Here is a 12,646-nt window from a genome sequence, read left to right on the forward strand (position 1 = left end):
TCCTGTACAGTACACAGTGTCCTAAAAAAGTAACATGGAGCCGCCCTCACCTGGTGTCCAAAGGAGCAGCTAACCCTGGTACAGGTAAAGAGTACAGAACATGTAATACCTCCCTGTACTGTAGGGGGCGCTACCAGACACCAGTCAGTGCATACACTTCAGTAATACAGGTAAAGAGTACAGAACATGTAATACCTCCCTGTACTGTAGGGGGCGCTACCAGACACCAGTCAGTGCATACACTTCAGTAATACAGGAAAAGAGAACAGAACATGTAATACCTCCCTGTACTGTAGGGGGCGCTACCAGACACCAGTCAGTGCATACACTTCAGTAATACAGGTAAAGAGTACAGAACATGTAATACCTCCCTGTACTGTAGGGGGCGCTACCAGACACCAGTCAGTGCATACACTTCAGTAATACAGGTAAAGAGTACAGAACATGTAATACCTCCCTGTACTGTATGTGGCGCTACCGTACACCAGTAAGTGCATACACTTCAGTAATACAGGTAAAGAGTACAGAACATGTAACACCTCCCTGTACTGTATGGGGCGCTACCGGACACCAGTCAGTGCATACACTTCAGTAATACAGGTAAAGAGTACAGAACATGTAATACCTCCCTGTACTGTTGGGGGCTCTACCAGACACCAGTCAGTGCATACACTTCAGTAATACAGGTAAAGAGTACAGAACATGTAATACCTCCCTGTACTGTATGGGGCGCTACCGGACACCAGTCAGTGCATACACTTCAGTAATACAGGGGTTTTACCAGTGAATGCCCATTCTGATTGGTCAGATCTTCCGGCCATTGACAAGTTTCACAGAGCTGGACTGTCTGTACATTGTATGTTGAGTCTGATTTCAACTTACAATGGTCCAGAAAAGACCAATGTATGTTGAAACTATTGTATGTTGAGGCCATTGTAAGTTGAGGATCACTGTACTATAATGATTCCTATTACATTTTCCCATAACATATGCTCTGAAACAAAAACAATCCACCCCACTAGCCCATCAGGGAGCATTCACATGTCCCTTTTTGACAGCAGTGATCTAAAGGGTTAATAGCCGACCGCTTTGAATCCAGCTCTACAACTTACTAGAACAGTGTTTCCCAACCAGGGCTCCTCCAGCTGTTGCAAAACTACAACTCCCAGCATGCCTGGACAGCCGTTGGCTGCGAGTTGTAGTTTTGCAACAGCCTGAGGCACCTTGGTTGGGCAACATTGCCCTAGACCTCAACAAGATTATCTTTTACCACCATCCCACCATGGCTGCCCCCCCCCCTTGGTTTACTCACCACTGATGGTCTGCTGGCTCTTAGCGGTGGCCCCCAGCTGGGGGCTGCAGAGTATGGAGTGGGCTCGAGTCCGGAACCCGCTTCATACACCCCTCTGAGCGCCGCCATGCTTATCGGGGGCTTTCAGTTCCGGCCCAGCTTGCCCGAAGCCGTGCTAAGGGCCTGAAAAATTCACCTGCCCGACGCCCGGAATTACATGTCCCGAGTGTCAGATGATAGGTATTCCACGTCCCTGGTGGGTGGGAGGCCGTTCCTATAGTCCAGTCCGGGCTTTACTGGACCTCTTGAGGCCTTTAAACTATGCTGCTCCTAGACCTCAGGTGAGGAGAGTGTGAACCTGAGGAGTTGTTTGCTATGTCCTTCACATTGTGCCACAGGATGGAGAAAGCACAAAGCTGCCTCGGGAAACAGGACGGAGATAGACTGGTGTCTCTGCACCAGGACTAATCACCACTACATGGTTATGTGAGGACTTGGTGCTGGAGTCACGTTTTGTGCTGAGTTTAAAGGCTGCTGTAAAGCCTTCTGCTGAACTGTTATGTTCCTGCATGTTTTTTTTTTTAAGGCTGGGTTCACATCACGTTTTTGCCATACTGTTTTCAATCAGTTTTTCTAAAGAAAACTGTATGGCAAAAAAAAACTGATGGAAAAAGTATTGGAAAAAGTAAACCGTATGCATTTTTAAACCGTATACTGATTTTAAAAGTGCATACAGTTCCGTCCATTTAAAAAACAAACAAAAAAAAAAAACATACGTTTTTGAAAATGTTGTGAATTTTTAATGGGAGGGGTGTTGGGTGGGGACTTTAGGATGCAAATGCGCATGTGAAAAGTAAAAATTGTATACTGTTTCCCCTATGGAACCGTATACATGTGCGTTTCCCATTGATGTCTATGTTAAAAAAATAAAACGTATGGTACGGTTTTTAAGGCGGGGTTCACATCACGTCTTCCCCCATACGGGAGCGCATACGGCAGGGGGGGGGGGTGATCTAAAACCTCGCGCTCCCGTATGCCTTCGTATGCGCTCCTGTATGTAATTAATTTCAATGAGCCGGCCGGAGTGAAACGTTCGGTCCGGTCGGCTCATTTTTGCGCTGTATGCGCTTTTACTACCGGACCTAAAACCGTGGTTGACCACAGTTTTAGGTCCAGGGAAAAAGCGCATACAGCGCAAAAATGAGCCGACCGGACCGAACGTTTCCCTCTGGCCGGCTCATTGAAATGAATTATATACGGGAGCGCATACGAAGGCATACGGGAGCGCGAGGTTTTAGATTCCCCCCTGCCGCATGCGCTCCCGTATGGGGGAAGACGTGATGTGAACCCCGCCTTAAAAACCGTACTGCAACCGCATACGTTTTTTTTAACATAGACATCAATGGGAAACGCACATGTATACGGTTCCATAGGGGAAACAGTATACAATTTTTAATTTTGCACGTGCGCATTTGCATCCTAAAGTCCCCACCCAACACCCCCTCCCATTAAAAATTCACAACATTTTCAAAAACTTATGGGTTTTTTTTATTATAAAAACGGACAGAACTGTATGCACTTTAAAAAACAGTAAACGGTTTAAAAACACATACGGTTTACTTTTTGCCATACTGTTCCATCCGGTTTTTTTTTGCCATACGGTTTTCTTTAGAAAAAATGATTGAAAACAGTATGGCAAAAATGTGATCTGAACCCAGCCTTAACCCTTTTGTTTTGCACCAACATTCTGCTTGTTTGCCTCCCATTTGTGCAGCTAATTCCCACACTATATACTACTGTAGATCCCTGTGCTCTACTGTATATAACTATATACTACTGTATTTCACTATATACTACTGTATATCCCTGTGTTTTACTGTATATCACCATATACTACTTTATATAACTATATACTACTGTAGATCCCTGTGCTCTACTGTATTTCACTATATACTACTGTATGTCCCTGTGCTCTACTGTATATCACCATATACTACTGTATTTCACTATATACTACTGTAGATCCCTGTGCTCTACTGTATATCACCATATACTACTGTATTTCACTATATACTACTGTATGTCCCTGTGCTCTACTGTATATCACCATATACTACTGTATTTCACTATATACTACTGTAGATCCCTGTGCTCTACTGTATATAACTATATACTGTACTACTGTATTTCAATATATACTACTGTATGTCCCTGTGCTCTACTGTATATCACTATATACTACTGTAGATCCCTGTGCACTACTGTATATCACTATATCCTACTGTATGTCCCTGTGCTCTACTGTATATAACTATATACCGTACTACTGTATTTCACTATATACTACTGTAGATCCCTGTGCTCTACTGAATATCACTATATACTACTGTATATCCCTGTGTTCTACTGTATTTCATTATACACTAATGTATATCACTATATACTATAGATCCCTGTGCACTACTGTATATTATTACTGTATATTGTTTATTACTATATACTACTGTATATCACCATATACTACTGTATATCCCTGTTTTCGACTGTATTTCACTATATACTAATGTATACTCTACTGTGCTCTACTGTATATAACTATATACTACTGTAGATCCCTGTGCACTACTGTATATTATTACTATATACTACTGTATAATGCATGTTATTGTATACTATTTTATGCTATTGCATGATACTATATATTACTGCATACTACTGTATATAACATGTCACTGTGCATATTACTGCATACTACAACTGTGTATATATATATTACGTTACTGTATAAATTGCATGTTAATTTATACTAATTTATGCTATTGCATGATACTATATATAACTGCATTCTACTGTGTATATATTACGTTACTGTATAAATTGCATGTTAATTTATACTATTTTATGCTATTGCATTTTACTGCATATTACATGTCACTGTGCATATTTACTGTACATTAATGTTTACTACTACTACTGTATATATTACATTACTGTATACAATATGCTATTGCATATTCCTGTATATTGTTACTGTATACAATATGCTATTGCATATTCCTGTATACTACTGTATATTGTTACTGTATACTACCTTATACTGTTGGATATTACTGTATACTCTTGTATAGTACTGTGTATATTACTGTTCACTGCTGTATATTGTATATTACTGTCCACTACGGTATATTACTGTATACTGCTGATGTGTGGAGTAGAGAACAATAACACGAGAATGACAGATGGGAAGATGATGAGTGAGCAGAGCAGACGTATAGACAATGGTATGATGCGGCCCTATGGATTCTCTCTTACCCCATACAGCAGGAATCCAGTAGAGGAGACCAAGAATGTCACAATGTCAATACTCAACACCACAACAACAACCCCAACCCCAACAACAACCACAACAACAACACCACCACCACCACCACCAACAACAACAACAACAACCACCAGGAGCTAGAGAAAGAGTGGTAGGTGTCCGGCTGAATGAAAGAGAACTGTAATGCTGAGGAGATACAGCGCCTTTCAAGACAATGACTGAATAACACTTGGGGTTCAGGATGATAACACTTGGGGTTCAGGATGATGACACTTGGGGTACAGGATGATGATACTTGGGGTACAGGATAATGATACTTGGGGTACAGGATAATAACACTTGGGGCACAGGATAATAACACTTGGTACAGGATGATGACACTTGGGGTACAGGATAATAACACTTGGGGTACAGGATGATAACAACACTCGGGGTACAGGATGATGATACGTGGGGTACAGGATAATGATACTTGGGGTACAGGATAATAACACTTGGGGCACAGGATAATAACACTTGGTACAGGATGATGACACTTGGGGTACAGGATAATAACTCTTAGGGTACAGGATGATGACACTTGGGGTACAGGAAAATACTTGGGGTACAGGATGATAACACTTGGGGTACAGGATGATGACACTTGGGGTACAGGATAATAACACTTGGGGTACAGGATGATGACACTCGAGGTACAGGATAACAATCAGGGTACAGGATAATGACACTTGGGGTACAGGATGATAACACTCGGGGTACAGGAGGGTAACACTCGGGGTACAGGATGATGACACTCGGGGTACAGGATGATGACACTCGGGGTACAGGAGGGTAACACTCGGGGTACAGGATGATGACACTCGGGGTACAGAATGATGACACTCGGGGTACAGGAGGGTAACACTCGGGGTACAGGAGGGTAACACTCGGGGTACAGGATGATAACACTCGGGGTACAGGATGATAACACTTGGGGTACAGGATGATGACGACACTTGGGGTACAGGATAACACTCGGGGTACAGGATGATGGCACTCGGGGTACGGGATGAGGATAACACTCGGGGTACAGGATGATGATAACACTCGGGGTACAGGATGATAACACTCGGGGTACAGGATGATAACACCCGGGGTACAGGATGATAACATTTGGGGTACAGGATAACACTCTGAGTACAGGATGATAACACTCGGGGTACAGGATAATGACACTTGGGGTACAGGATGATAACACTTGGGGTACAGGATAACACTCGGGGTACAGGATGATAACACTCGGGGTACAGGATAACACTCGGGGTACAGGATGATAACACTCGGGGTACAGGATGATAACACTCGGGGTACAGGATAATAACACGGGGTACAGGATAATGACACTTGGGGTACAGGATGATAACACTCGGGGTACAGGATGATAACACTTGGGGTACAGGATGATAACACTTGGGGTACAGGATGATAACACTTGGGGTACAGGATAATGACACTTGGGGTACAGGATGATAACACTTGGGGTACAGGATAACACTCGGGGTACAGGATGATAACACTCGGGGTACAGGATAACACTCGGGGTACAGGATGATAACACTTGGTGTACAGGATAACACTCGGGGTACAGGATGATAACACTCGGGGTACAGGATGATAACACTCGGGGTACAGGATGATGACACTTGGGGTACAGGATGATGACACTCGGGGTACAGGATGATAACACTCGGGGTACAGGATGATAACACTTGGGGTACAGGATAACACTCGGGGTACAGGATGATAACACTGGGGGTACAGGATAATAACACTTGGGGTACAGGATGATAACACTTGGGGTACAGGATAACACTCGGGGTACAGGATGATAACACTGGGGGTACAGGATAATAACACTTGGGGTACAGGATGATAACACTTGGGGTACAGGATAACACTCGGGGTACAGGATGATAACACTCGGGGTACAGGATAATAACACTTGGGGTACAGGATAACACTCGGGGTACAGGATGATGACACTCGGGGTACAGGATGATAACACTCGGGGTACAGGATGATAACACTGGGGGTACAGGATAACACTCGGGGTACAGGATGATAACACTGGGGGTACAGGATAATAACACTTGGGGTACAGGATGATAACACTTGGGGTACAGGATAACACTCGGGGTACAGGATGATAACACTCGGGGTACAGGATAATAACACTTGGGGTACACTCATCCCATTGCCGAAAAACTAAAGTAACATTCTTCAGCCTGAACCTGCTGATAACATAGAACAACAGCTTGTATTCCACACAGAGAAGATAGATGCTGCGGGAGATCTATTGAAACCTTTGAAGAGGAAGAGCAGAGCCGGTGCCCATAGCGACCAATCAGATTGCTTGGTTAATTTTTTTAAATAATCAATCTGATTAGTTACTATGGGCAACAGCTCCACTTCTCCTCTGCACAGTTTTCGATCAATCTCCCCTCATTGAGTTTAGTGTCTGTTTATGGCAGCAGTTTCCAACAAAAAAACTACAACTCCCAGCATGCCCCGGACAGCCAATGGCATGCTGGGAGTTGTAGTTTTGCAACACCTGCAGAGAACTCCCCCTTAGATCAACGTTTCTCAGGGTGCCTCCAGCTGTTGCAAAACCACAAATTCCAGCATGTAGTAAACCCTAAGAAGCTGCAGTGACATGGAAGACATGATAGAGCAGTACTCAGTAGTGTAAGCTTTGAATCAAGCTCTGGGGGTGGGATATAAAACTTACTAGCACAGTGTTTCCCAACCAGGGCTCCTCCAGCTGTTGCAAAACTACAACTCCCAGCATGCCCGGACAGCCAACGGCTGTCCGGGCATGCTGGGAGTTGTAGTTTTGCAACAGCTGGAGGCACCCTGGTTGGGCAACACTGCTCTAGACCTCAACAAGATTATCTTTTACCACCATGGCTGTGCCCCCCCCCCCCCCTTGTTTACTCACCGCTGATGGTCTGTACGTCTGTTTAGTGAATAAGTTGTGCCACTTCCTCATGGCAGCCATGCCCTCCTCGCCGACTCTCCCTGGCATACAGATACCGGCTTCACCGTATGGACAACCCCAGCAGCTCAGTCTAAATGAAAACCAAAACCTTCTCAGGCTGATTTAACCATTTCCAGGCAGAGAGGGGGGCAGGGTGCGTGTCAATGTGTGTGTGTGTGCGGACACCTGCCGTCACAACACAATGACACACTACCTCCCAGCACAATGACCTGTGTATCCCAGAAGTCACCGGTCCATGGCTATTGGAGGGTTAATATTGACTCCATGTCCCCTGCTAGGAGTGGGGGGTGGCACTCGGGGTCTACACATCCCACCCTCCTCATGGAAACTCAACTTTCTCGTAGAGGTTTGGCGTGCTGGGATGACATACAGGTGTGTGGGGGGGGGGGGGGGGGCTGAGCCGCTCTGGTGACACACCGGTGTGAACCGTACACAGCACGTAACCATCGGAGAGGACGCCTTCATTTATGCTGATAGAAGGGCTGGGCCCATTACGCAACATGTCGCTGATTCATTTAACCTCCTCCTGCCTCGATTTGTAGATGAAACTTTATTTGGAGTTGGTCAGACCGAGCGTGCATGTATATGGGGAGATAGGGAGAGATGGGGTGAGCAAAGCCGAGCGTGCATGTATATGGGAGGGTAGGGAGAGATGGCTGTAAGCCAATCCAAGCATGCATATATATTGGGGGATAGGGAGAGATGGCTGTCAGCCAAGCCAAGCGTGCATGTATATGGGAGGATAGGGAGACATAGGTGTCAGCCGAGCGTGCATGTATGTGGGAGGATAGGGAGACATAGGTGTCAGCCGAGCGTGCATGTATATGGGAGGATAGGGAGACATAGGTGTCAGCCGAGCGTGCATGTATATGGGAGGATAGGGAGACATAGGTGTCAGCCGAGCGTGCATGTATGTGGGAGGATAGGGAGACATAGGTGTCAGCCGAGCGTGCATGTATATGGGAGGATAGGGAGACATAGGTGTCAGCCGAGCGTGCATGTATATGGGAGGATAGGGAGACATAGGTGTCAGCCGAGCGTGCATGTATGTGGGAGGATAGGGAGACATAGGTGTCAGCCAAGCGTGCATGTATATGGGAGGATAGGGAGACATAGGTGTCAGCCGAGCGTGCATGTATGTGGGAGGATAGGGAGACATAGGTGTCAGCCAAGCGTGCATGTATATGGGAGGATAGGGAGACATAGGTGTCAGCCGAGCGTGCATGTATATGGGAGGATAGGGAGACATAGGTGTCAGCCAAGCGTGCATGTATATGGGAGGATAGGGAGACATAGGTGTCAGCCGAGCGTGCATGTATATGGGAGGATAGGGAGACATAGGTGTCAGCCTAGCGTGCACGTATATGGGAGGATAGGGAGACATAGGTATCAGCCGAGCATGCATGTATATAGGGGGGGGGGGGTAAGTAGAGATAAGTGTTAGCCGAGCATGCATGTATGTGGGGAGGGAGAGATAGCTGTCAGCCATGCCGAGCGTGCATGTATATGGGATGATAGGGAGAGATAGCTGTCATCCAAGCCAAATGTGCATGTACATATGGGGGCACAGAGAGAGATAGCTTTCAGCCAACCAGAGTGTGCATATATAAGGGGAGATAGGGAGAAATAGCTGGCGGCTAAGCCGAGCGTGCATGTATATAAAGGGATCGGGAGAGATAGCACTTGGCCAAGTGGAGTGTGCATTAATATGGGGAGATTGGAAGAGATAACTGTCGGCCATGGTCAAGCCGAGCGTGCTTGCATATGGGGGGATAGGGACAGTTACCTGTCGGCCAAGCTGAGTATACATGTATATGAAGGGATAAGGAGAAACAGCTGTCGGCCAAGAAGAGCGTGCATGTATATGGGGAGATAGTGAGAGAGAACGGTTGGCCAAACTGAGTGTTCATGTATATTGGGGGATAAGGAGAGAAAGCTGTCAGCCGAGCATGCATGTATATTGGGGGATAAGAAGAGAAAGCTGTCAGCCGAGCGTGCATGTATATGGGGAGATAGTGAGAGATAACAGTTGGCCAAGCTGAGCGTGCATGTATATGCGGGTTAGGAAGCGATAGCTGTCGGCCAAGCTGAGTATACATGTATATGAAGGGATAAGGAGAAATAGCTGTCGGCCAAGAAGAGCGTGCATGTATATTGGGGGATAAGGAGAGAAAGCTGTCAGCCGAGCGTGCATGTATATGGGGAGATAGTGAGAGATAACAGTTGGCCAAGCTGAGCGTGCATGTATATGCGGGTTAGGAAGCGATAGCTGTCGGCCAAGCTGAGTATACATGTATATGAAGGGATAAGGAGAAATAGCTGTCGGCCAAGAAGAGCGTGCATGTATATTGGGGGATAAGGAGAGAAAGCTGTCAGCCGAGCGTGCATGTATATGGGGAGATAGTGAGAGATAACAGTTGGCCAAGCTGAGCGTGCATGTATATGCGGGTTAGGAAGCGATAACTGTCGGCCAAGCTGAGTATACATGTATATGAAGGGATAAGGAGAAATAGCTGTCGGCCAAGAAGAGCGTGCATGTATATGGGGAGATAGTGAGAGAGAACGGTTGGCCAAACTGAGCGTGCGTGTATATTGGGGGATAAGGAGAGAAAGCTGTCAGCCGAGCATGCATGTATATTGGGGGGTAAGGAGAGAAAACTGTCAGCCGAGCGTGCATGTATATGGAGGGATTGGAAGAGTTAGCTGTCAAGCATAAATGGCCAATCCTACTATACAGTAATACATCATTTGGCCCAATACATAACCAGGAAAGCTTCCCTTGGAGGCCATATCCATATCCCATCCCAGAAACCAGCAAATACTGTATATTCTTTATATTATTGCTCCTAATAGTCTCTATGAAACATTAATAACCGGTAATTACTTGAAGCCATAAGTACAAAAGCTGGAGACATCCCTTGCAGGAGTGGTATTGGTGGCCATATTGGGGGGTCACCCAGCTTTCCCTGAAAGAAATGAAGGCACGGTACGCCTGTAGAGAACTGACATTAGATCTTTTCTGCTTTTCCATAGAGATGGGCAGGTCATTACTGACTAATCCCGGCGTCACGTTTGGGACTAGTTCTTCAGTGACACATTGGCTGACGGGGGAGCTGAGTACACGGGTATTAGAGGAGGTTTTCTTCTTCCACATGATGAGCTGTGTATAGCAGAAAAGAATGCTCTATAATGTATAAATAAAGGGGCCCATATCTATATACATGCAGAATATAAAAAGGCTCAGATGTTGAAATTCAACACTAATCCAACCAGTGAGCCTTCAGTAGTTGCAAAACTACAACTCCCAGCATGCCCGGGCACCCTTTGGCTGTCCGGACATGCTGGCAGTTGTAGTTTTTCAGCAGATGGAGGCACCCTAATTGGGAAACACTGGGTTAAAACACTCAGCTGCTTTATCCTCACAGTATCATCTGTTTCATCCCAGCTAAGCTGCATCTATAGAGTTTGTACCTTGGGTCATGTGATCCCCAATAAGATCACCAGTCCAGCGCATACTCCCCTATATGGAAGACTACAGGATTGCATCACCAGCTGTCAAACCCCATGCACGGAGTGCTGCTGAAGGTATCAGTTCCTCTCTATCTATAGGCCCAGGAGAGCAGTGATATCATAGGTGAGTCCATACACTTTGCTGCAGAGTTATATGACTTCCCAGACTCACACTGCCTGTCTCTGCTATCTGGGTGTCCTGTGTGCAGATTCTGCAGTGTATCATAGGAGATACAGCTTCACACTGCTCTCTCTGGTCTCCTGCATGTAAGATCAAAAACAGCATAAATTTAGCTGCATCTCATAGGAATACATGGAGACTCTGCACACACATATACATGGAAATTCTGCACATAGCATTGCTGCATCTTTTAGGAATATATGGAGATTCTGCACATAGCATTGCTGCATCTTATAGGAATATATGGAGATTCTGCTTATAGCATTGCTGCATTTTATAGGAATACATGGAGATTCTATACACAGCATTGCTGCATCTTATAGGAATATATGGAGATTCTGCTTATAGCATTACTGCATCTTATAGGAATACATGGAGATTCTGCGCAAAGCATTGCTGCATCTTATAGGATTACATGGGATTCTATACACAGCATTGCTGCATCTTATAGGATTACATGGGATTCTATACACAGCATTGCTGTATGTTATAAAAATCAGGGATGTGGAATTTCTATCGCCCGACGCCCGGGACTAGCAGTTTTTGGGCGCCGGGCAGGTGAATTTGTCCGGCCCTTAGCCTGGCTTCGGGCAAGCAGGGCCGGACCTGACAAGCGCGGTGGCGATCTGCAGTCTGTATGGAGCGGGCTCCCGACTCCTGCCCGCTCCATACTCTGCAGCCTGTGTCCTCCGAAGCAGAGCAGGGGAGATGAGAAGCTGTGTATGTGTCTTCTCTCCCCTGCTCTGCAGACGTGCGGGGGGAGATGAGGGGGCGTGGCTTATTTCTCCCCGTGCAGACCTGCGTCCTTTGCCTTTGCTCCCCGCACGTCTGCACGGGGAGATGCATGCGGCGCTCTGCAGTATGTATGGAGCGGGCTCGGGATTCCTGCCCGCTCCATACTCTGCAGCCCCCGGCTGTTCTCAGTAGCCGGGGGCCGCCGCTAATAGCCAGCATGCAGCGATCGCCGCGGCTGGCTATTAACCCTTTAGATCGCCGCTGTCAAAGCTGACAGCGGAGTCTAAAGGGACATGTGAATGCTCCCTGGTGGGCTAGTGGGGTGGATCGCCCCCCCCCCCCCCCCCCCCCCCGCAGCGCGATCGCAGGAGGGCGATCCACTATAGAGGTAGCCGGAGGACTTACCTCTGCTTCCTCCTGTCCCGGCTCTGTCATTGATAGATCCTGGCTGGACCAGACTCTATCAATGGATCACAGAGCTCACAGATTAATAGAGTTCAATAGAATCTATTCATCTGTCTGAGGAATCTAATGATTCCTCCTATAAGTGTAATAAAGTGTAAAAAATAA

At 46.3% G+C, this 12,646-nt stretch overlaps 1 protein-coding gene across 5 annotated transcripts in view; it reads right to left on the minus strand.

Annotated features, from left to right (window-relative positions):
• ANKRD35 (ankyrin repeat domain 35) overlaps positions 1-12,646 on the minus strand; it is a 133,698-nt gene that overhangs the window by 46,712 nt on the left and 74,340 nt on the right. For 2 of the 5 annotated variants that reach the window (XM_056545882.1, XM_056545880.1), the window contains exon 4: positions 7,591-7,720. The exons of the other annotated variants lie outside the window; for them this stretch is intronic. In XM_056545882.1, the coding sequence (XP_056401857.1) occupies positions 7,591-7,677 (87 nt within the window). In that variant the 5' untranslated portion in view covers positions 7,678-7,720. The remainder of the gene's footprint in view (positions 1-7,590; positions 7,721-12,646) is intronic. 5 annotated transcript variants of the gene reach the window in all.

This window comes from Hyla sarda, chromosome 11 (assembly GCF_029499605.1).
Source record: "Hyla sarda isolate aHylSar1 chromosome 11, aHylSar1.hap1, whole genome shotgun sequence".
In the NCBI taxonomy this organism is placed as follows: Eukaryota; Metazoa; Chordata; class Amphibia; order Anura; family Hylidae; genus Hyla; species Hyla sarda.